The 24773-nt window shown below is 57.2% G+C and overlaps 1 protein-coding gene across 1 annotated transcript in view; it reads left to right on the forward strand.

The window, feature by feature from the left end:
* The window catches only part of LOC132388871 (zinc finger protein 692-like), a 137276-nt gene extending 115940 nt beyond the window's left edge, over positions 1 to 21336 (forward strand). The window contains exons 6-11 of the mRNA XM_059961297.1: positions 3037 to 3138; positions 11013 to 11057; positions 12072 to 12150; positions 16475 to 16589; positions 17890 to 17989; positions 20901 to 21336. Coding sequence (XP_059817280.1) covers positions 3037 to 3138; positions 11013 to 11057; positions 12072 to 12150; positions 16475 to 16589; positions 17890 to 17989; positions 20901 to 21150 — 691 coding nt within the window. The 3' untranslated portion in view covers positions 21151 to 21336. The remainder of the gene's footprint in view (positions 1 to 3036; positions 3139 to 11012; positions 11058 to 12071; positions 12151 to 16474; positions 16590 to 17889; positions 17990 to 20900) is intronic.
* The last annotated feature ends 3437 nt before the right edge of the window (positions 21337 to 24773 follow it).

The raw sequence follows: 24773 nt of genomic DNA on the forward strand, positions 1-24773 counted from the left end.
TGGGAACGTGGGAGTCTGCCAGAGCACGGGGAGGAAACCTGCGTGGTCAGAGGGAGGGGCGGCTGCAGGAATCTGTGGGGGGGGGGGGGGGGTAAGGCACAGCCGATGCCGCGAGCCGTGCATTTGTCCCGGACAGTGACCCCCGCCAGCCGGCGGGAGAATCCACTGCGAGTGGGGAGAGCCTTGCCAAAGGGTCTCGGCCCGAAACGTCGACTGTGCGTTTCCCCCACAGACGCTGGGCTCCTCCAGCAATCTGGATGTGCCGATAGGGAGCAGACTCCCTGCCTCACCGACCCGCTATCTTCATGCTCAGTCCTGGAGGGAGCAGAGAGTTCCCATCTCTCTGCCCTGAAGGAGGGTTTGGGGATGGGGTGGGGAACACACATTCTAACAGGAATGAAAAGGGTTAATGTATGAGGAGTGTTTGATGTCTCTGGGCCTGTTCTCACTGGAGTTTAGAAGAATGAGGGGGATCTCATTGTATGAAGAGTGTTTGATGTCTCTGGGCCTGTACTTGCTGGAGTTTAGAAGAATGAGGGGGATCTCATTGTATGAAGAGTGTTTGATGTCTCTGGGCCTGTACTCGCTGGAGTTTAGAAGAATGAGGGGGGATCTCATTGTATGAGGAGTGTTTGATGTCTCTGGGCCTGTACTCGCTGGAGTTTAGAAGAATGAGGGGGGATCTCATTGTATGAGGAGTGTTTGATGTCTCTGGGCCTGTACTCACTGGAGTTTAGAAGAATGAGGGGAATCTCATTGTATGAGGAGTGTTTGATGTCTCTGGGCCTGTACTCACTGGAGTTTAGAAGAATGAGGGGGATCTCATTGTATGAGGAGTGTTTGATGTCTTTGGGCCTGTACTCACTGGAGTTTAGAAGAATGAGGGGGATCTCATTGTATAAGGAGTGTTTGATGTCTTTGGGCCTGTACTCACTGGAGTTTAGAAGAATGAGGGGGATCTCATTGTATGAGGAGTGTTTGATGTCTCTGGGCCTGTACTCACTGGAGTTTAGAAGAATGAGGGGGATCTCATTGTATGAGGAGTGTTTGATGTATCTGGGCCTGCACTCACTGTTCAGAAGAATGAGGGGGTTCTCATTGTATGAGGAGTGTTTGATGTCTCTGGGCCTGTACTCACTGGAGTTTAGAAGAATGGGGGGGGGGGATCTCATTGTATGAGGAGTGTTTGATGTATCTGGGCCTGTACTCACTGGAGTTTAGAAGAATGAGGGTGATCTCATTGTATGAGGAGTGTTTGATGTCTCTGGGCCTGTACTCACTGGAGTTTAGAAGAATGAGGGGAGATCTCATTGTATGAGGAGTGTTTGATGTCTCTGGGCCTGTACTCACTGGAGTTTAGAAGAATGAGGGGAATCTCATTGTATGAGGAGTGTTTGATGTCTCTGGGCCTGTACTCACTGGAGTTTAGAAGAATGAGGGGAATCTCATTGTATAAGGAGTGTTTGATGTCTTTGGGCCTGTACTCACTGGAGTTTAGAAGAATGAGGGGGATCTCATTGTATGAGGAGTGTTTGATGTCTCTGGGCCTGTACTCACTGGAGTTTAGAAGAATGGGGGGATCTCATTGTATGAGGAGTGTTTGATGTATCTGGGCCTGTACTCACTGGAGTTTAGAAGAATGAGGGGGATCTCATTGTATGAGGAGTGTTTGATGTCTCTGGGCTGTACTCACTGGAGTTTAGAAGAATGAGGGGGATCTCATTGTATGAGGAGTGTTTGATGTCTCTGGGCCTGTACTCACTGGAGTTTAGAAGAATGGGGGGATCTCATTGTATGAGGAGTGTTTGATGTATCTGGGCCTGTACTCACTGGAGTTTAGAAGAATGAGGGGGATCTCATTGTATGAGGAGTGTTTGATGTCTCTGGGCCTGTACTCACTGGAGTTTAGAAGAATGAGGGGGATCTCATTGTATGAGGAGTGTTTGATGTCTCTGGGCCTGTACTCACTGGAGTTTAGAAGAATGAGGGGGATCTCATTGTATGAGGAGTGTTTGATGTCTCTGGGCCTGTACTCACTGGAGTTTAGAAGAATGGGGGGGGGGGATCTCATTGTATGAGGAGTGTTTGATGTATCTGGGCCTGTACTCACTGGAGTTTAGAAGAATGAGGGGGATCTCATTGTATGAGGAGTGTTTGATGTATCTGGGCCTGCACTCACTGTTCAGAAGAATGAGGGGGTTCTCATTGTATGAGGAGTGTTTGATGTCTCTGGGCCTGTACTCACTGGAGTTTAGAAGAATGAGGGGAGATCTCATTGTATGAGGAGTGTTTGACGTCTCTGGGCCTGTACTCACTGGAGTTTAGAAGAAAGAGGGGAGATCTCATTGAAACCAACCGAATATTGAAAGCCCGAGAGAGAGTGGTTAGAGAAGATGGTTCTCCTGCAACGGGAGTATCTTGGGGTCACAGCCTCAGAACACATGGACGCCCATTTAGAACAGATAGCAGGGCTGATTTCTTTATTCAGAGAGTGGTGGATCTGTGGAATTCCTTGCCATGGATGGCTGTGCAGTCCACCTCGTTGGGTATATTTAAAGCCGGCGTTGATCGGTTCCGAATTAGTAATGGTGGAAGAGACTTAAGAGTCAGAATCAGGTTTATTGTCGCTGGCACGTGAGGTGAAATTTGTAAACTCAGCAGCAGCGGTTGAATGCAATACATCGTCTAGAAGAAAGAATAGGTAAGTAATCCAATTACAGTATACGTATATTGAATAGTTTAAATATTATGCAAAAACAGAAATACTATGTTCTAAAAAGGCGAAGTGTCCATGGGTTCAATGTCCATTGAGGAATCGGACGGCAGAGGGGACGAAGCTGTTTTTGAATCACTGAGTGTGTGTCTTCAGGCTTCTGTACCTCCTACCCGATGGCAGCAGTGAGAAAAGGGCATGCCCCGGGTGCTGGAGGTCCTTAAGACCTGCCCCCCTACCCCCCCATTGCCTCAATGACCTCGCCCTCGCTCCCTCACCAACTTCTCCGTCCCTCACTCACATACCTGTCCTGCTGCCTCCAGCTCGAGCCGGACCAGGAGGAAGCTGCAGCCTCAGTTACGTGGCAGACCGCCGAAGGAGAGTCCGCCCGATGAGAAGCCCCCGGCAGAGCTGAGGAAGGCCAGGTGAGGGGGGAAAGCTGTCCTCTATCGGACAGGTGAGGGGGGAAAGGTGTCCACTATCGGACAGGAGAGGGGTGAAAGGTGTCCTCTATCGTACAGGTGAGGGGTGAAAGGTGTCCTCTATCGGACAGGTGAGGGGTGAAAGGTGTCCTCTATCGGACAGGTGAGGGGTGAAAGGTGTCCTCTGTCGGACAGGAGAGGTGTGAAAGGTGTCCTCTGTCGGACAGGAGAGGGGTGAAAGGTGTCCTCTGTCGGACAGGTGAGGGGTGAAAGGTGTCCTCTATCGGACAGGTGAGGGGTGAAAGGTGTCCTCTGTCGGACAGGGTGAGGGGTGAAAGGTGTCCTCTATCGGACAGGTGAGTGATGAAAGGTGTCCTCTGTCGGACAGGTGAGGGGTGAAAGGTATCCTCTATCGGACAGGAGAGGGGTGAAAGGTGTCCTGTATCGGACAGGTGAGGGGTGAAAGGTGTCCTGTATCGGACAGGTGAGGGGTGAAAGGTGTCCTGTATCGGACAGCAGAGGGGTGAAAGGTATCCTCTATCGGACAGGTGAGCGGTGAAAGGTGTCCTCTATCGGACAGGAGAGGGGTGAAAGGTGTCCTCTATCGGACAGGTGAGGGGTGAAAGGTGTCCACTATCGGACAGGTGAGGGGTGAAAGGTGTCCTCTATCGGACAGGAGAGGGGTGAAAGGTGTCCTCTGTCGGACAGGAGAGGGGTGAAAGGTGTCCTCTGTCGGACAGGAGAGGTGTGAAAGGTGTCCGCTGTCGGACAGGAGAGGTGTGAAAGGTGTCCTCTATCGGACAGGTGAGGGGTGAAAGGTGTCCTCTATCGGACAGGAGAGGGGTGAAAGGTGTCCTCTGTCGGACAGGTGAGGGGGGAAAGGTGTCCTCTATCGGACAGGAGAGGGGTGAAAGGTGTCCTCTGTCGGACAGGAGAGGTGTGACAGGTGTCCTCTGTCGGACAGGAGAGGGGTGAAAGGTGTCCACTATCGGACAGGAGAGGTGTGAAAGGTGTCCTCTATCGGACAGGAGAGGTGTGAAAGGTGTCCTCTATCGGACAGGAGAGGGGTGAAAGGTGTCCTCTGTCGGACAGGAGAGGGGTGAAAGGTGTCCTCTATCGGACAGGAGAGGGGTGAAAGGTGTCCTCTATCGGACAGGTGAGGGGTGAAAGGTGTCCTCTATCGGACAGGTGAGGGGTGAAAGGTGTCCTCTGTCGGACAGGTGAGGGGTGAAGGGTGTCCTCTATCGGACAGCTGAGGGGTGAAAGGTGTCCTCTATCGGACAGGTGAGGGGTGAAAGGTGTCCTCTGTCGGACAGGTGAGGGGTGAAAGGTGTCCTCTATCGGACAGGTGAGGGGTGAAAGGTGTCCTCTGTCGGACAGGGTGAGGGGTGAAAGGTGTCCTCTATCGGACAGGTGAGTGATGAAAGGTGTCCTCTGTCGGACAGGTGAGGGGTGAAAGGTATCCTCTATCGGACAGGAGAGGGGTGAAAGGTGTCCTGTATCGGACAGGTGAGGGGTGAAAGGTGTCCTGTATCGGACAGGTGAGGGGTGAAAGGTGTCCTGTATCGGACAGGAGAGGGGTGAAAGGTATCCTCTGTCGGACAGGTGAGGGGTGAAAGGTGTCCTCTATCGGACAGGAGAGGGGTGAAAGGTGTCCTCTGTCGGACAGGAGAGGGGTGAAAGGTGTCCTCTATCGGCCAGGAGAGGTGTGAAAGGTGTCCTCTGTCGGACAGGAGAGGTGTGAAAGGTGTCCTCTGTCGGACAGGAGAGGTGTGAAAGGTGTCCTCTGTCGGACAGGAGAGGTGTGAAAGGTGTCCTCTATCGGACAGGAGAGGGGTGAAAGGTGTCCTCTGTCGGACAGGAGAGGGGTGACATGTGTCCTCTGTCGGACAGGAGAGGGGTGACATGTGTCCTCTGTCGGACAGGAGAGGGGTGAAATGTGTCCTCTGTCGGACAGGAGAGGGGTGAAAGGTGTCCTCTGTCGGACAGGTGAGGGGTGAAAGGTGTCCTCTGTCGGACAGGTGAGGGGTGAAAGGTGTCCTCTATCGGACAGGTGAGGGGTGAAAGGTGTCCTCTGTCGGACAGGTGAGGGGTGAAAGGTGTCCTCTATCGGACAGGTGAGGGGTGAAAGGTGTCCTCTGTCGGACAGGGTGATGGGTGAAAGGTGTCCTCTGTCGGACAGGTGAGTGATGAAAGGTGTCCTCTGTCGGACAGGTGAGGGGTGAAAGGTATCCTCTATCGGACAGGAGAGGGGTGAAAGGTGTGCTGTATCGGACAGGTGAGGGGTGAAAGGTGTCCTGTATCGGACAGGAGAGGGGTGAAAGGTATCCTCTATCGGACAGGTGAGCGGTGAAAGGTGTCCTCTGTCGGACAGGAGAGGGGTGAAAGGTGTCCTCTGTCGGACAGGTGAGGGGTGAAAGGTGTCCACTATCCGATAGGTGAGGGGTTAAAGGTGTCCACTATCAGATAGGTGAGGGGTTAAAGGTGCCCACTATCGGACAGGTGAGGGGTTAAAGGTGTCCTCTGTCGGACAGGAGAGGGGTGAGAGGTGTCCTCTGTCGGCAGGTGAGGGGTGAGAGGTGTCCTCTGTCGGGCAGGTGAGGGGTGAAAGGTGTCCTCTGTCGGACAGGAGAGGTGTGAAAGGTGTCCTCTGTCGGACAGGTGAGGTGTGAAAGGTGTCCTCTGTCGGACAGGTGAGGTGTGAAAGGTGTCCTCTATCGGACAGGTCAGGGGTGAATGGTGTCCTCTATCGGACAGGTGAGGGGGGAAAGGTGTCCTCTATCGGACAGGTGAGGGGGGAAAGGTGTCCTCTATCGGACAGGTGAGGGGGGAGAGGTGTCCTCTATCGGACAGGTGGGGGTGAAAGGTGTCCTCTATCGGACAGGTGAGGGGTGAAAGGTGTCCTCTATCGGACAGGAGAGGGGTGAAAGGTGTCCTCTATCGGACAGGTGAGGGGTGAAAGGTGTCCTCTATCGGACAGGAGAGGGTGAAAGGTGTCCTGTGTCGGACAGGTGAGGGGTGAAAGGTGTCCTCTATCGGACAGGTGAGGGGTGAAAGGTGTCCTCTATCGGACAGGAGAGGGGGGAAAGGTGTCCTCTATCGGACAGGTGAGGGGTGAATGGTGTCCTCTGTCGGACAGGTGAGGGGTGAATGGTGTCCTCTGTCGGACAGGTGAGGGGTGAAAGGTGTCCTCTATCGGACAGGTGAGGGGTGAAAGGTGTCCTCTATCGGACAGGTGAGGGGTGAAAGGTGTCCTCTGTCGGACAGGTGAGGGGTGAAAGGTGTCCTCTGTCGGACAGGGTGAGGGGTGAAAGGTATCCTCTGTCGGACAGGTGAGTGATGAAAGGTATCCTCTATCGGACAGGAGAGGGGTGAAAGGTGTCCTGTATCGGACAGGTGAGGGGTGAAAGGTGTCCTGTATCGGACAGGTGAGGGGTGAAAGGTGTCCTGTATCGGACAGGTGAGGGGTGAAAGGTATCCTCTATCGGACAGGAGACGGGTGAAAGGTATCCTCTATCGGACAGGTGAGGGGTGAAAGGTGTCCTCTATCGGACAGGAGAGGGGTGAAAGGTGTCCACTATCGGACAGGTGAGGGGTGAAAGGTGTCCTCTGTCGGACAGGTGAGGGGTGAAAGGTGTCCTCTATCGGACAGGTGAGGGGGGAAAGGTGTCCTCTATCGGACAGGAGAGGGGTGAAAGGTGTCCTCTGTCGGACAGGAGAGGGGTGAAAGGTGTCCTCTGTCGGACAGGAGAGGGGTGAAAGGTGTCCTCTGTCGGACAGGAGAGGGGTGAAAGGTGTCCTCTGTCGGACAGGTGAGGGGTGAAAGGTGTCCTCTGTCGGACAGGTGGGGGTGAAAGGTGTCCTCTGTCGGACAGGTGAGGGTGAAAGGTGTCCTCTGTCGGACAGGAGAGGGGTGAAAGGTGTCCTCTGTCGGACAGGTGAGGGGTGAAAGGTGTCCTCTGTCGGACAGGTGAGGGGTGAAAGGTGTCCTCTATCGGACAGGTGAGGGGTGAAAGGTGTCCACTATCGGACAGGTGAGGGGTGAAAGGTGTCCACTATCGGACAGGAGAGGGGTGAAAGGTGTCCTCTGTCGGACAGGTGAGGGGTGAAAGGTGTCCACTATCGGACAGGAGAGGGGTGAAAGGTGTCCTCTATCGGACAGGAGATGGGTGAAAGGTGTCCTCTATCGGACAGGAGATGGGTGAAAGGTGTCCACTATCGGACAGGAGAGGGGTGAAAGGTGTCCTCTGTCGGACAGGAGAGGGGTGAAAGGTGTCCTCTGTCGGACAGGTGAGGGGTGAAAGGTGTCCTCTGTCGGACAGCAGAGGGGTGAAAGGTGTCCTCTGTCGGACAGGAGAGGGGTGAAAGGTGTCCTCTGTCGGACAGGAGAGGGGTGAAAGGTGTCCTCTGTCGGACAGGAGAGGGGTGAAAGGTGTCCTCTGTCGGACAGGAGAGGGGTGAAAGGTGTCCTCTGTCGGACAGGAGAGGGGTGAAAGGTGTCCTCTGTCGGACAGGAGAGGGGTGAAAGGTGTCCTCTGTCGGACAGGAGAGGGGTGACATGTGTCCTCTATCGGACAGGAGAGGGGTGAAATGTGTCCTCTGTCGGACAGGAGAGGGGTGAAAGGTGTCCTCTATCGGACAGGTGAGGGGTGAAAGGTGTCCTCTATCGGACAGGTGAGGGGTGAAAGGTGTCCTCTGTCGGACAGGTGAGGGGTGAAAGGTGTCCTCTGTCGGACAGGAGAGGGGTGAAAGGTGTCCTCTATCGGACAGGCGAGGGGTGAAAGGTGTCCTCTGTCGGACAGGAGAGGTGTGAAAGGTGTCCTCTGTCGGACAGGAGAGGTGTGAAAGGTGTCCTCTATCGGACAGGTGAGGGGTGAAAGGTGTCCTCTATCGGACAGGAGAGGGGTGAAAGGTGTCCTCTATCGGACAGGTGAGGGGTGAAAGGTGTCCTCTATCGGACAGGAGAGGGTTGAAAGGTGTCCTCTGTCGGACAGGAGAGGGGGGAAAGGTGTCCTCTGTCGGACAGGAGAGGTGTGAAAGGTGTCCTCTGTCGGACAGGAGAGGTGTGAAAGGTGTCCTCTATCGGACAGGTGAGGGGTGAAAGGTGTCCTCTATCGGACAGGAGAGGGGTGAAAGGTGTCCTCTGTCGGACAGGTGAGGGGGGAAAGGTGTCCTCTATCGGACAGGAGAGGGGTGAAAGGTGTCCTCTGTCGGACAGGAGAGGGGTGAAAGGTGTCCTCTGTCGGACAGGAGAGGTGTGAAAGGTGTCCTCTGTCGGACAGGAGAGGTGTGACAGGTGTCCTCTGTCGGACAGGAGAGGGGTGAAAGGTGTCCCCTATCGGACAGGAGAGGTGTGAAAGGTGTCCTCTATCGGACAGGAGAGGTGTGAAAGGTGTCCTCTATCGGACAGGAGAGGGGTGAAAGGTGTCCTCTGTCGGACAGGAGAGGGGTGAAAGGTGTCCTCTATCGGACAGGAGAGGGGTGAAAGGTGTCCTCTATCGGACAGGTGAGGGGTGAAAGGTGTCCTCTATCGGACAGGTGAGGGGTGAAAGGTGTCCTCTGTCGGACAGGTGAGGGGTGAAAGGTGTCCTCTATCGGACAGCTGAGGGGTGAAAGGTGTCCTCTATCGGACAGGTGAGGGGTGAAAGGTGTCCTCTGTCGGACAGGTGAGGGGTGAAAGGTGTCCTCTATCGGACAGGTGAGGGGTGAAAGGTGTCCTCTGTCGGACAGGGTGAGGGGTGAAAGGTGTCCTCTATCGGACAGGTGAGTGATGAAAGGTGTCCTCTGTCGGACAGGTGAGGGGTGAAAGGTATCCTCTATCGGACAGGAGAGGGGTGAAAGGTGTCCTGTATCGGACAGGTGAGGGGTGAAAGGTGTCCTGTATCGGACAGGTGAGGGGTGAAAGGTGTCCACTATCGGACAGGTGAGGGGTGAAAGGTGTCCTCTGTCGGACAGGTGAGGGGTGAAAGGTGTCCTGTATCGGACAGGTGAGGGGTGAAAGGTGTCCTCTGTCGGACAGGTGAGGGGTGAAAGGTGTCCTCTGTCGGACAGGAGAGGGGTGAAAGGTGTCCTGTATCGGACAGGAGAGGGGTGAAAGGTATCCTCTATCGGACAGGTGAGCGGTGAAAGGTGTCCTCTATCGGACAGGAGAGGGGTGAAAGGTGTCCTCTATCGGACAGGTGAGGGGTGAAAGGTGTCCACTATCGGACAGGTGAGGGGTGAAAGGTGTCCTCTATCAGATAGGTGAGGGGTTAAAGGTGTCCACTATCCGACAGGTGAGGGGTTAAAGGTGTCCACTATCGGACAGGAGAGGGGTGAGAGGTGTCCTCTGTCGGACAGGAGAGGGGTGAGAGGTGTCCTCTGTCGGACAGGTGAGGGGTGAAAGGTGTCTACTGTCGGACAGGAGAGGGGTGAAAGGTGTCCTCTGTCGGACAGGTGAGGGGTGAAAGGTGTCCTCTATCGGACAGGTGAGGGGTGAAAGGTGTCCTCTGTCGGACAGGTGAGGGGTGAAAGGTGTCCTCTATCGGACAGGTGAGGGGGGGAAAGGTGTCCTCTATCGGACAGGTGAGGGGTTAAACGTGTCCACTATCGGACAGGAGAGGTGTGAAAGGTGTCCACTATCGGACAGGAGAGGTGTGAAAGGTGTCCACTATCGGACAGGTCAGGTGTGAAAGGTCTCCACTATCGGACAGGTGAGGTGTGAAAGGTGTCCTCTATCGGACAGGTGAGGGGTGAAAGGTGTCCACTATCGGACAGGTGAGGGGTGAAACGTGTCCACTATCGGACAGGAGAGGGGTGAAAGGTGTCCACTATCGGACAGGAGAGGGGTGAAAGGTGTCCTCTATCGGACAGGAGAGGTGTGAAAGGTGTCCTCTATCGGACAGGTGAGGGGTGAAAGGTGTCCTCTGTCGGACAGGTGAGGGGTGAAAGGTGTCCTCTATCGGACAGGAGAGGGGGGAGAGGTGTCCTCTATCGGACAGGTGGGGGTGAAAGGTGTCCTCTATCGGACAGGTGAGGGGTGAAAGGTGTCCTCTATCGGACAGGAGAGGGGTGAAAGGTGTCCTCTATCGGACAGGTGAGGGGTGAAAGGTGTCCTCTATCGGACAGGAGAGGGTGAAAGGTGTCCTCTGGCGGACAGGTGAGGGGTGAAAGGTGTCCTCTATCGGACAGGTGAGGGGTGAAAGGTGTCCTCTATCGGACAGGAGAGGGGGGAAAGGTGTCCTCTGTCGGACAGGAGAGGGGTGAAAGGTGTCCTCTGTCGGACAGGAGAGGGGTGAAAGGTGTCCTCTATCGGACAGGAGAGGTGTGAAAGGTGTCCTCTATCGGACAGGAGAGGGGTGAAAGGTGTCCACTATCGGACAGGTTAGGGGTGAAAGGTGTCCACTATCGGACAGGTGAGGGGTGAAAGGTGTCCTCTATCGGACAGGTGAGGGGTGAAATGTGTCCACTATCGGACAGGTGAGGGGTGAAAGGTGTCCTCTATCGGACAGGTGAGGGGTGAAAGGTGTCCTCTATCGGACAGGTGAGGGGTGAAAGGTGTCCTCTATCGGACAGGAGACGGGTGAAAGGTGTCCTCTGTCGGACAGGAGACGGGTGAAAGGTGTCCTCTGTCGGACAGTTGAGGGGTGAAAGGTGTCCTCTGTCGGACAGGTGAGGGGTTAAAGGTGTCCACTATCGGACAGGAGGGGGGTGAAAGGTGTCCTCTGTCGTACAGGTGAGGGGAGAAGGTGGGGGGACAATGCTGATAGGGAATCGGAGACCCCAGCCCAGCGTTCAGTGTTGTGGACGGTGGGTTTACAACTTGGATAGGGGCTAGGAAACCCCCTCCCCCACAACCCGTGCAGAGTTGTGGACCTGACCCTCTGCCTCTGTTGTAGGCGAGCCCCCCGGGAACAGAGTGAAGAACCAGTGAAGAAAGTCAGGTGAAGCATGTCTCCCTCCCCTCTCTCCACCGTCCCTCCAGTGCACTCCCCTCGACCTCCTCCTCACCCTGCTCCTCTCCCTGCCCCACAGCCTCTCACCTTACCCCTCACCCTCCTGATCCCTCATCCCTCCCTCCCCCTCAACTCTCCCCCTCTTCACTCTGCCTCCCTACTCTCTCTTCAGCCCGCCCTCCCTCCCTTCAACCCCCTCCCGCCTTCACTGTCCCTTCTTCCTCTCTACTTCACCCTCATCCTTTCATCTCTCCCTCCATCTTCCTCTACCCTCCCCTCCGCCAACCCCCTCATCCCTTTTTCTCCACCTCACCTTCCAACGACTCCACCTCCTCCACCCGCAGCACCTTCCTCCATCAGAACCCACCACTCCTCCTCCACACTCCTCGTACCTCTCTGAAGCTTTCCCCCTCTTTGTCCCTACACCTCTCCGAGCCCCTCTCCATCACACTCCCCGCTCCCTCTGTGATTCCCCCTCCCTCCGTGACTCCCCCTCCCTCCGTGACTCCCCCTCCCTCCGTCACTACCCTTGCCTCCGTCACTGACTCCCCCTCCGCCACTCCCTCCCGCTCCGCCACTCCCCTCCCTCCGTCACTCCCCTCCCTCCGTCACTCCCCTCCCTCCGTCACTCCCCTCCCTCCGTCACTCCCCTCCCTCCGTCACAACCCTTGCCTCCGTCAATCCCCCTCCCTCCGTCACTCTCCCCTCCGTCACTCTCCCCCTCCGTCACTCACTCCGCCTCAGCCACTCCCTCCCCCTCCGTCACTCCCCTCCCTCCGTCACTCCCCTCCCTCCGTCACTCCCCTCCCTCCGTCACTCTCCCCTCCGTCACTCTCCCCTCCGTCACTACCCTTGCCTCCATCACTCCCCCTCCCCCCGTCACTACCCCTGCCTCCATCTCTCACTCCCCCCTCCCTCCGTCACTCACTCTGGACTCTACCTCAGCCCCTCTCGATTCGCCGGCGTTGCCCCTCAGTGACCCCCCTCGTTCGTTGTCGCCAGGAAGAAGCCCCCGAAGGAGATTCTCCGCTGCGAGTACGAGGGTTGTGGGAAGATCGTGTCCAACCGCCAGTACCTGAAGGTGGGTTGTGCTGCACCCCCTCTCCGTCCATTACCCCCATCAGCGGCTGCTCCGGCGTCTCCGCATACCCTCCGCCCTTCTCTGTCTCACTCACACACTCCCTGCCTTCCCTCCACACCCCCCAGCCACTCTCCCCTTCCCATGTCATCGCTCCCCCTTGCCCGTCTTCCCATCCCGTTTCGAACCCCTTGCCCATCTCTGCCAGCATCTTTCCCAAACCCCCTCTGCCATCATCGCCTCCCTCCCACTCCGCCCCTGACATTAGCCACCCCCTCGAGGCACCTCTCCTCCCTCCCCAGCCCCTGCATTCACCACCCCCTGTCCACGTATCCCAGTCGCGTGTCTCCCCGGCACCCCTCACTCTCCCGATTTCTCCGACCCTTGCCTCTTCCTACCCCTCGCGTGCAACTCCTTTCTCTCTAACTCCCTCCCTTCCCCTACTCTTCCCTACTGTCCTCTCGCCGCAATACTCAGTCAATCCTGTGTGGCCCTCTCCCTCTCCCTCTCTCTCCCCAGACTGTGTGACCCTCTCCCTCTCCCTCTCTCTCCCCAGACTGTGTGACCCTCTCCCTCTCCCTCTCTCTCCCCAGACTGTGTGACCCCTCTCCCTCTCTCTCCCCGGACTGTGTGACCCTCTCCTTCTCTCTCTCTCTCTCTCTCTCCCCCAGGACTGTGTGACCCTCTCCCTCTCCCTCTCCCTCTCTCTCCCCGGACTGCGTGACCCTCTCCCTCTCTCTCTCTCTCTCTCTCTCTCCCCGGACTGTGTGACCCTCTCTCTCTCCCTCTCCCTCTCTCTCCCCGGACTGTGTGACCCTCTCCCTCTCCCTCTCCCTCTCTCTCCCTGGACTGCGTGACCCTCTCCCTCTCTCTCTCTCTCTCTCTCTCCCCGGACTGTGTGACCCTCTCCCTCTCCCTCTCCCTCTCTCTCCCCGGACTGCGTGACCCTCTCCCTCTCTCTCTCTCTCTCCCCCCCAGGACTGTGTGACCCTCTCCCTCTCCCTCTCCCTCTCTCTCCCCGGACTGCGTGACCCTCTCCCTCTCCCTCTCTCTCCCCGGACTGTGTGACCCTCTCCCTCTCTCTCTCTCCCCGGACTGTGTGACTCTCTCTCTCTCTCTCTCTCCTCGGACTGTGTGACCCTCTCCCTCTCTCTCTCTCTCTCCCCGGACTTGGTGACCCTCTCCCTCTCCGTCTCTCTCCCCGGACTGTGTGACCCTCTCCCTCTCCCTCTCTCTCCCGGGACTGTGTGACCCTCTCCCTCTCCCTCTCTCTCCCCGGACTGTGTGACCCTCTCCCTCTCCCTCTCTCTCCCCGGACTGTGTGACCCTCTCCCTCTCCCTCTCTCTCCCCGGACTGTGTGACCCTCTCCCTCTCCCTCTCTCTCCCCGGACTGTGTGACCCTCTCCCTCTCCCTCTCTCTCCCCGGACTGTGTGACCCTCTCCCTCTCTCTCCCCGGACTGTGTGACCCTCTCCTTCTCCCTCTCTCTCCCCGGACTGTGTGACCCTCTCCCTCTCCCTCTCTCTCCCCGGACTGTGTGACCCTCTCCCTCTCCCTCTCTCTCCCCGGACTGCGTGACCCTCTCCCTCTCTCTCTCTCTCTCTCTCTCCCCGGACTGTGTGACCCTCTCCCTCTCCCTCTCCCTCTCTCTCCCCGGACTGCGTGACCCTCTCCCTCTCTCTCTCTCTCTCCCCCCCAGGACTGTGTGACCCTCTCCCTCTCCCTCTCCCTCTCTCTCCCCGGACTGCGTGACCCTCTCCCTCTCCCTCTCTCTCCCCGGACTGTGTGACCCTCTCCCTCTCTCTCTCTCCCCGGACTGTGTGACTCTCTCTCTCTCTCTCTCTCCTCGGACTGTGTGACCCTCTCCCTCTCTCTCTCTCTCTCCCCGGACTTGGTGACCCTCTCCCTCTCCGTCTCTCTCCCCGGACTGTGTGACCCTCTCCCTCTCCCTCTCTCTCCCGGGACTGTGTGACCCTCTCCCTCTCCCTCTCTCTCCCCGGACTGTGTGACCCTCTCCCTCTCCCTCTCTCTCCCCGGACTGTGTGACCCTCTCCCTCTCCCTCTCTCTCCCCGGACTGTGTGACCCTCTCCCTCTCCCTCTCTCTCCCCGGACTGTGTGACCCTCTCCCTCTCCCTCTCTCTCCCCGGACTGTGTGACCCTCTCCCTCTCTCTCCCCGGACTGTGTGACCCTCTCCTTCTCCCTCTCTCTCCCCGGACTGTGTGACCCTCTCCCTCTCCCTCTCTCTCCCCGGACTGTGTGACCCTCTCCCTCTCCCTCTCTCTCCCCGGACTGTGTGACCCTCTCCCTCTCTCTCCCCGGACTGTGTGACCCTCTCCCTCTCTCTCTCTCCACCCGGACTGTGTGACCCTCTCCCTCTCCCTCTCTCTCCCCAGTCTGTGTGACCCTCTCCCTCTCTCTCCCCGGACTGTGTGACCCTCTCCCTCTCTCTCCCCGGACTGTGTGACCCTCTCCCTCTCCCTCTCTCCGGTTTGTGTGACCCTCTCTCTCTCCCTCTCTCTCCTCGGACTGTGTGACCCTCTCCCTCTCCCTCTCTCTCTCCGGTTTGTGTGACCCTCTCTCTCTCCCTCTCTCTCACCGGACTGTGTGACCCTCTCCCTCTCCCTCTCTCTCCCCGGACTGTGTGACCCTCTCCCTCTCCCTCTCTCTCCCCGGACTGTGTGACCCTCTCCCTCTCCCTCTCTTTCCCCGGACTGTGTGACCCTCTCCCTCTCCCTCTCTCTCCCCGGACTGTGTGACCCTCTCCCTCTCCCTCTCTTTCCCCGGACTGTGTGACCCTCTCCCTCTCCCTCTCTCTCCCCAGTCTGTGTGACCCTCTCCCTCTCTTTCCCCGGACTGTGTGACCCTCTCCCTCTCTCTACCCGGTCTGTGTGACCCTCTCCCTCTCCCTCTCTCTCCCCGGACTGTGTGACCCTCTCCCTCTCTCTCCCCGGACTGTGTGACCCTCTCCTTCTCCCTCTCTCTCCCCGGACTGTGTGACCCTCTCCCTCTCCCTCTCTCTCCCCGGACTGTGTGACCCTCTCCCTCTCCCTCTCTCTCCCCGGACTGTGTGACCCTCTCCCTCTCTCTCTCTCCACCCGGACTGTGTGACCCTCTCCCTCTCCCTCTCTTTCCCCGGACTGTGTGACCCTCTCTCTCTCTCTCCCCCCGGACTGTGTGACCCTCTCCCTCTCTCTCTCTCTCTCCCCGGACTGTGTGACCCTCTCCCTCTCTCTCCCCGGACTGTGTGACCCTCTCTCTCTCTCTCCCCAGTCTGTGTGACCCTCTCCCTCTCTCTCCCTGGACTGTGTGACCCTCTCCCTCTCCCTCTCTCTCCCCGGTCTGTGTGACCCTCTCCCTCTCCCTCTCTCTCCCCGGACTGTGTGACCCTCTGCCTCTCCCTCTCTTTCCCCGGACTGTGTGACCCTCTCCCTCTCTCTCCCCAGTCTGTGTGACCCTCTCCCTCTCTCTCCCCGGACTGTGTGACCCTCTCCCTCTCTCTCCCCGGACTGTGTGACCCTCTCCCTCTCCCTCTCTCTCCCCGGTTTGTGTGACCCTCTCTCTCTCCCTCTCTCTCCTCGGACTGTGTGACCCTCTCCCTCTCTCTCCCCGGTCTGTGTGACCCTCTCCCTCTCCCTCTCTCTCCCCAGTCTGTGTGACCCTCTCCCTCTCTCTCCCCGGACTGTGTGACCCTCTCCCTCTCTCTCACCGGACTGTGTGACCCTCTCCCTCTCCCTCTCTCTCACCGGACTGTGTGACCCTCTCCCTCTCCCTCTCTCTCACCGGACTGTGTGACCCTCTCCCTCTCCCTCTCTCTCCCCAGTCTGTGTGACCCTCTCCCTCTCTCTCCCCGGACTGTGTGACCCTCTCCCTCTCTCTCACCGGACTGTGTGACCCTCTCCCTCTCCCTCTCTCTCCCCGGACTGTGTGACCCTCTCCCTCTCTCTCACCGGACTGTGTGACCCTCTCCCTCTCCCTCTCTCTCACCGGACTGTGTGACCCTCTCCCTCTCCCTCTCTCTCACCGGACTGTGTGACTCTCTCCCTCTCCCTCTCTCTCCCCGGACTGTGTGACCCTCTCCCTCTCTCTCCCCGGACTGTGAGACCCTCTCCCTCTCCCTCTCTCTCACCGGACTGTGTGACCCTCTCCCTCTCCCTCTCTCTCACCGGACTGTGTGACCCTCTCCCTCTCCCTCTCTCTCCCCGGACTGTGTGACCCTCTCCCTCTCTCTCCCCGGACTGTGTGACCCTCTCCCTCTCTCTCACCGGACTGTGTGACCCTCTCCCTCTCTCTCCCCGGTCTGTGTGACCCTCTCTGTCTCTCCCCAGCACCACATGAAATATCAGCACCTCCTGCAGAAGACTTTTTCCTGCTCCCACCCATCCTGCCGGAGATCTTTCAACTTCAAGAAGCATCTCAAGGAACACGAGAAACTGCACAGCGGTGAGTCCGGTTCCCCTCTCCCTCTCCCTCCTACCCTCCCATCTCCCTCTCGCCCTTCCCTCCCATGTTGCCCCTCTCCATCCCCTCCCACCCCCCCATCTCGGCCTCCCAACCTACCGTGCCCATTTCTTCCTCCCGTCTTCGGCTCCCCTTCTCCCCTCTATTCCAGCCCCATCCTCCCTAATCTTGCCCCCCACTCTTCACTCCTCCCTCTCTCTTCACCCCCCCCACCTTTTGCCCTCTCCTCCTCGCTCTCTCCCCCTCTGTTGTGTGAGTGTTGCTGCTGAAGGTCCAGCGGTTCGCCAGCAGCCGCGTTATGCGAGTGCAGTCCTGCGTAACTCTCTGAGGTGCGTACACACAGACACACACGGCTCTGGTGCCCAGGACCCTCGCCCAGTACTGCACTTGTCCACGTGGAGCGGGCGGGAGGGACCGACGTTGGGAACGGCGAGGGAGGGGCTGTGGGACGGGGTGGTGGGTAGAGAATGAGCGAGAGGGCCGGGGTGTTGGGGGGGGTGTCTCTCTGTTGCTTCCTGCTCCCTCCCCCTTTCCCCAACCGCGATCCCCCTCTCCCTGTACCCCACCCCTCTGTCCGTCCACAAGGGAGACCCGAATCAGAGTCAGATCTATCGTCACTCACCCAAGTCATGAAATTTGTCGTTTTTTTTTGTGGGAACAATAAATAACAAAATTACTACAGTGCAATGTTATACATAAGATTGCTCCTGTGCCGTGCAGAAGTCTTGGGCACCTGACCTACCGATATCTGCGGCCAAAGCTTTTGCACGGTAGTCTGCACAGGCATCGCGAGACTGTGGATTTGCAGGGTGCAGGCCTGGGCGGGGTTGTCTGGGATCAAGACGGACAAACAAGCTGGACCAACTCGGCAGGTTGGCCAGCATCCGTGGAAAGAAGCGGTCAACGTTTCGGGCCGAGGTGCTTTCTTTCCGCGGATGCTGGCCGGCCTGCCGAGTTGGTCCAGCTTGTTCGTCGGTCTTGATTTGACGGCAGCATCTGCAGCGCACGTGGAAGGGAAGGGAAGGGACGGGCACTAGAACCCATACAGCCTGGCACCGGTGTCGTCGCAGAGCGACGTGTGGTTAAGTGCCTTGCTCAAGGACACAACACTCAGCCTCAGCCGAGGCTCGAACCGGCCACCTTCAGATCGCCGGACCGACACCCTAACCGCTCGGCCACGCGCCAGCACCGCACCGGCAGCGCTCGACGTTTCATGTCATGACACGGACCGCGAGGCGGGGGGATGGAAGTTCACTTTGTGTGTCGCCTTTCCCCACCGCAGACAAAAGAGACTACATCTGCGAGTTCTGCGCCCGGGCCTTCCGCACCACCAGTAACCTGATCATCCACCGGCGCATCCACACGGGAGAGAAGCCACTGCAGTGAGTACCCCTGCGGGGCCAGACCAGCCCCGCATCCCTCCCTCCCGACCGGGCCTTCAACCAACTCCCCCCGTCCACCTCGCGGTTCTCGCGGCATCCTGCTCCGCGGCCGTCACTGGCCCCCGGAGCGGAGGGGGAGCTGCCCCCCTCGCTGGTCAGCCGGGACTGCCCATCGCAGGGTCCCACTCGGTCCGTGTCACCTCGAACCCCTTCCCGCCCCTCGTCCCCGCCCCAGCGCCCTCAGCAGCCCGTAGGCACACCTCCCCTTCCGCCTCCTCCGCTCCTCGGGGCGAGGGAAACATTGGCTCCTCACCCCCCCCTCCCGTGTGCTCGCCGGCCTGATCCCGGTGCGAAGGTTGCCTCCTCCTCGTGGTTTGGCGTGCCTTCCCTCACTCCCCCCACCCTTGCTCAGGGGCGTTGGGGTCAACCCCAGCCTGCTCGATCTCTCCTCACGACACCTGGCAACAGCCCCGTGAATCAACCTCCTCCTCAGGTACACCCACGGGCTTGGCCTCCACCGCCGTCCACAGATTCACCGCTCCCTGGCGAAATCAGGTCCTCCTCACCCCTGTACCAAAGGGCCGCCCCTCAGCTTTCAGGCTGTTCCCTCTAGTTCTGGATCCCCTATCCTCTCCACATCCACACTATCTCGTCCTTGCAACATTACATAGAACAGTACAGCACAGTACAGGCCCACAATGCTGTGCCGACCCTCAAACCCTGCCTCCCACATATCCTCCCCCCACCTTAAATTCCTCCGTATACCTGTCTAGTAGTCTCTTAAACTTCACTCGTGTATCTGCCTCCACCACTGACTCAGGCAGTGTATTCCACACACCAACCACTCTCTGAGTGAAAAACCTTCCTCTAATATCCCCCTTGAACTTCCCTCCCCTTACCTTAAAACTATGTCCTCTTGTACTGAGCAGTGGTGCCCTGGGGAAGAGGCACTGGCTGTCCACTCTGTCTATTCCTCTTAATATCTTGTATACGTCCATCATGTCTCCTCGCATCCTCTCATTCTCTCCAGAGAGTAAAGCCCTAGCTCCTTTAATCTCTGATCATAATTCATACTCTCTAAACCAGGCAGCATCCTGGTAAATCTCCTCTGTACCCTTTCCAATGCTTCCACATCCTTCCTATAGTGAGGCGACCAGAACTGGACACAATACTCCAAGTTGGCCTAACCAGAGTTTTATGGAGCTGCATCATTACATCGCGACTCTTAAACTCTATCCCTCGACTTATGAAAGCTAACACTCCATAAGCATTCTTAACTACCCTATCTACCTGTGAGGCAACTTTCAGAGATCTGTGGACATGTAACCCCAGATCCCTCTGCCCCTCCATATTACCAAGTTCGTATTCTGCCTTGGAGTTTGTCCTTCCAAAGTGTACCACCTCACACTTCTCCGGTTTGAACTCCATCTGCCACTTCTCAGCCCACTTCTGCATCCTATCAATGTCTCTCTGCAATCTTCGACAATCCTCTACACTATCCACAACACCACCAACCTTTGTGTCGTCTGCAAACTTGCCAACCCACCCTTCTAACCCCACATCCAGGTCATTAATAAAAATGACAAAAAGTAGAGGTCCCAGAACAGATCCTTGTGGGACACCACTGGTCACAACCCTCCAATCTGAATGTACTCCCTCCACCACAACCCTCTGCCTTCTGCAGGCAAGCTAATTCTGAATCCACCTGGCCAAACGTCCCTGGATCCCATGCCTTCTGACTCTCTGAATAAGCCTACCGTGTGGTAGGCTACCTAACCTAACATTCGGTAGGTTTCAATGATCCCCACACATTCTTCTAAATTCCAGCGAGTCCAGGCCCAAAGCTGCCGAACGCTCCTCAAACGTTAACCCCTTCATTCCCGGAATCATCCTCGTCAGCCTCCCCTGGATTCTCTCCAATGACAACACCTCCCTTCTGAGTTGCGGGGCCCAAAAATATTGACGATACTCCCAAATGCAGCCTAACTAGTGTCTAATAAAGCCTCAGCACTATTCCCTTGCTTTTATATTCTATTCCCCTCGGAATGAATGCCAGCATTGCATTTGCCTTCTTTACTGCAGACTCAGCTGCTAAATTACCCCACTGGGAGTCTTGCGTAAGGGCTTCCAATTCCCTCAGAACCTCCGATGTCTGAACCTTCTCCCCATTTGGATAATAGTCCGCACTATTGTCCCTTCACCCCCCCACCCACACTTACTGGGTGTCAGATCTGTGGTGTTTACCCCCCGGGTGTGAGATGTGTGGTGTTTACCCCCCCCCCCCGGGTGTGAGATCTGTGCTGTTTACCCCCCGGGTGTGAGATCTGTGGTGTTTACCCCCCCCCCCGGGTGTGAGATCTGTGCTGTTTACCCCCCCAGGTGTGAGATCTGTGGTGTTTACCCCCTGGGTTTGAGATCTGTGGTGTTTACCCCCCCAGGAGTGAGATTTGTGGTTTACCCCCCGGGTGTGAGATCTGTGGTGTTTACCCCCCCGGGTGTGAAATTTGTGGTGTTTATCCCCGGGTGTGAGATCTGTGGTGTTTACCCCCCCCGGGTGTGAGATCTGTAGTGTTTACCCCCCGGGTGTGAGAACTGTGGTGTTTACCCCCCCAGGTGTGAGATCTGTGGTGTTTACCCACCCCGGGTGTGAGATCTGTGGTGTTTACCCCCCCAGTTGTGAGATCTGTGGTGTTTACCCTGGGTGTGAGATCTGCGGTGTTACCCCCCCCAGGTGTGAGATCTGCGGTGTTTACCCCCCCGAGTGTGAGATCTGTGGTGTTTACCCCCTGGGTTTGAGATCTGTGGTGTTTACCCCCCCCCGGTGTGAGATCTGTGGTGTTTACCCCCCTGGGTGTGAGATCTGTGGTGTTTACCCCCCCGGGTGTGAGATCTGCGGTGTTTACCCCCCCAGGTGTGAGATCTGCGGCTTCACCTGCCGACAGAAGGCCTCGCTGAACTGGCACATGAGGAAGCACGACGCGGAGTCCGGGTACCAGTTCCCCTGCGACGTCTGCGGCAAGCGCTTTGAGAAGAAGGACAACGTCAACGCCCACAAGAGCAAGTCGCACCCCGAGACGCCGCCGGCCCCCTCCGAAATGGCCCCGGGCGCGGACACCCCGGACCTGAAGCCGGAGCCCGGCGCGGGCACTCCGCTCGTTTAGACTGAACTGGGGCGTTTCCTCCTCCGCCGCCCCCACCGCGGAGCCCGTTGCGGCTGAGAGGCCTGCTGGGACGGGGAGCGGCGTGAACAGTGTCTCCCCCCCCCGTACCGGGAAACGGGCGCGCGTGGGAGGGCGAGGGATGCCGGTGAATGTATAATATCAGCTTAAATATAGGCCCGTCGCGTCGCTCTGCCTCTCGTACGCCTTCTCTCGTTCCCCATCACCGAGGAGCGCCAGGGGAAATGCATTGACTGTCTTCTCTGTCGGGCCCGGTCGCGCTGCTGCTCCTTTACTCCTTCCCCGTCTTGTTTGCCTCGGCTCGACCCGCACTGCCCCTTTTACCCCCTTCCCCTCTCCCCTGATCTCCCCTCCCCACTCTTCGTCTTCCCCCTGACTTCCCCCATCCCCACTACTGCACCTGCCACCTTTCCTCCCCGTCTCTCCCCTTCCCCGCTTGCTTCCCCACTTCCCCTCTTCCCCTGCCCCCACTGTCCCCCTCCTCTCTCCCCCTTCCCCCTCCTCCCCACTGCCCCCCACTCTCTCTCCCCCCCCATGAAAAGCTGAGATCTATGATCTGGGTGGCAGTGTTTCTGTGGGGTGGGGTTGGGTTGTGGGGGGTGTTTCTGTGGGATGGAGTTGGGAGTGTGGGGGGTGTTTCTGTGGGATGGGGTGTGGGGGGGTGTTTCTGTGGGATGGGGTGTGGGGGTGTTTCTGTGGGATGGGGTTGGAGTGTGGGGGGTGTTTCTGTGGGATGGGGTTGGAGTGTGGGGGGTGTTTCTGTGGGATGGGGTTGGGTTGTGGGGGGTGTTTCTGTGGGATGGAGTTGGGAGTGTGGGGGGTGTTTCTGTGGGATGGGGTGTGGGGGGTGTTTCTGTGGGATGGGGTTGGAGTGTGGGGGGTGTTTCTGTGGGATGGGGTTGGAGTGTGGGGGGTGTTTCTGTGGGGTGGGGTGTGGGGGGTGTTTCTGTGGGATGGGGTTGGAGTGTGGGGGGTGTTTCTGTGGGATGGGGTTGGAGTGTGGGGGGTGTTTCTGTGCGGTGGGGTGTGGGGGGTGTTTCTGTGGGATGGGGTTGGAGTGTGGGGGGTGTTTCTGTGGGGTGGGGTTGGGGTGTGTGGGGGGGGGGTGCTGTCCATGCCCGCTGTGGAGGTAAGGACTGCGCCGCTGATACACCGTAGCCGTGTCTGCCCCTGGGGTTCAGGGTCAGTGGGCCCTTCTCTCTCCCCCGGGAGACGGCGTGCCAACCAGCTCCTCCTGGGATAAGTGCCACTGAATCCCCCACCCACCCCACCCCACCCGGGTACGTCAGTCCATCGGCGATCGAACCGGTTGTGCACCCCGGCAGTGGTCCCGAGGTTAATGCCGCCGGGCCGGCGCGACCGGGGCGCCTCGGACGAGGCGGGATCGGGCACCGGTGCAGGGCGACCGGGTGCTTTGGCCGGGTGCTCTCTGCGCCAGGGATAGCAAAGCGTTCGCTGCTGTCACACGGAACGGGGCGACACTGCTAACGTATTCAATTCAAGAGCATCGGCTCGTCGGTTGTCACACGGAGCGGGCTACACTTACAGATGATGGCTTTGTTGCCGGGTTTGCAGAGGGTACGAAGACTGGCGGAGGGGCAGGTAGCGTTGAGGAAAGGGGTAGGATGCAGAAGGACTTAGATCTGGAGAATGGGCAAGAGAGTGGCAAATGAAATGCAACGTTGCAATGCGCGGTCTTGCACTTTGGTCGAAGAAATAAATGTGCGGACTATTTTCTGAACGGGGAGAATATCAAAGATCCTGAGATGCAGAGGGACTTGGGAGTCCTGGTGAAGAACACCCTGAAGATTAACTTGCAGGTTGAGTCGGTGGTGAGGAAGGCAAATGCCATGTTAGCATTCATTTCAAGAGGTCTAGTGTACAAGAGCAGGGATGTGATGCTGAGGCTTTATAATAGACAATAGGTGCAGGCGTAGGCTATTCGGCCCTTCTAGTCAGCACCGCCATTCACTGTGATCATGGCTGATCGTCCACAATCAGTACCCCGTTCCTGCCCACTCCCCATATCCCTTGACCCCGCTATCTATAAGATCTCTATCTAACTCTGTTGAATGCATCCAGAGACTTGGCCTCCACTGCCTTCTGGGGCAGAGCATTCCACATATCCACTACTCTCTGGGTGAAAAAGTTTTTCCGCATCTCTGTTCTAAATGGCCGACCCCTTATTCTTAAACAGTGGCCTCTAGTTCTGGACTCACCCATCAGCGGGAACATGCTTCCTGCCTCTAGTGTGTCCAATCCCTTAATAACCTTATGTGTTTCAATCAGATCCCCTCTCATCCTTCTAAATTCCAGTGTATACAAGCCCAGTTGCTCCAACCTTTCAACATATGACAGTCCCGCCATCCCGGGAATTAACCTTGTGAACCTACACTGCACTCCCTCAATAGCAAGAATGTCCTTCCTCAAATTTGGAGACCAAAACTGCACACAATACTCCAGGTGGGGTCTCACCAGGGCCCTGTACAGCTGCAGAAGGACCTCTTTACTCCTATACTCAATTCCTCTTGTTATAACGGTCAGCATGTCATTAGCTTTCTTCACTACCTGCTGTACCTGCATGCTCGCTTTCATTGACTGATGTACAAGAACACCTAGACCTCGTTGTACTTCCCTTTTTCCTAACTTGATTCCATTTAGATAGTAATCTGCCTTCCTGTTCTTGCCACCAAAGTGGATAACCTCACATTTACCCACATTAAACTGCATCTGCCATACATTTGCCCACTCACCCAAACTGTCCAAATCACCTCGCATTCTCATAACATCCTCCTGGCATTTCACCCTGCCACCCAGCTTTGTGTCATCGGCAAATTTGCCAATGTTACTTTTAATAGCTTCATCTAAATCATTGATGTATATTGTAAACAGCTGGGGTTCCAGCACCGAACCTTGCGGTACCCCACTGGTCGCAGCCTGCCATTCTGAAAGGGACCCGTTAATCGCTACCCTTTGTTTCCTGAGGCATTGGTGAGGCCTCACATTGTCAACAGCTTTGGGCCCCTCGTCTTTGAGGAGATGTGCTGGCGTTGGAGAGGGTCCAGAGGAGGTTCACAAAGAAGATTCCGGGAGTGAAAGGGTTATCACACGAGGAACGTTTGATGGCTCTGGGTCTGTACCCGCTGGAATTCAGAAGGATGGGGGCGGCGGGGAGGGAATCTCATTGAAACCCTTCCAATGTTGAAAGGCCTGGAGAGACTGGATGCGGAAAGGATGTTTCCCACGGTGAGGGGGTCCAGGACAAGCGGGCACAGTGTCAGGATAGAGGGGCGCCCTTTCAAAACAGAGATGCGGAGAAATTTCTTCAGCCAACGGGTGGTGAATTTGCGGAATTTTTTGCCACGTGCAGCTATGAAGGCCGGGTCGTTGGGTATATTTAAGGCAGAGATTGATGGGTTCTTGATTGGACACGGCATTAAAGGTTAGGGGGAGAAGGCCGGGGAGTGAGGTTGAGGAGGAGATAGAAAATAAGGATCAGCCATGATTGAATGGCGGTGCAGACTCCATGGGCCAGACGGCCTAATTCTGCTCCTATGTCTTGTGGTCCTACTAATTTTAATTAAGTTGGTTCACTACGTAGTATT

The sequence above is a fragment of the Hypanus sabinus genome, unplaced genomic scaffold (genome assembly GCF_030144855.1).
Source record: "Hypanus sabinus isolate sHypSab1 unplaced genomic scaffold, sHypSab1.hap1 scaffold_43, whole genome shotgun sequence".
NCBI classification, from domain to species: domain Eukaryota; kingdom Metazoa; phylum Chordata; class Chondrichthyes; order Myliobatiformes; family Dasyatidae; genus Hypanus; species Hypanus sabinus.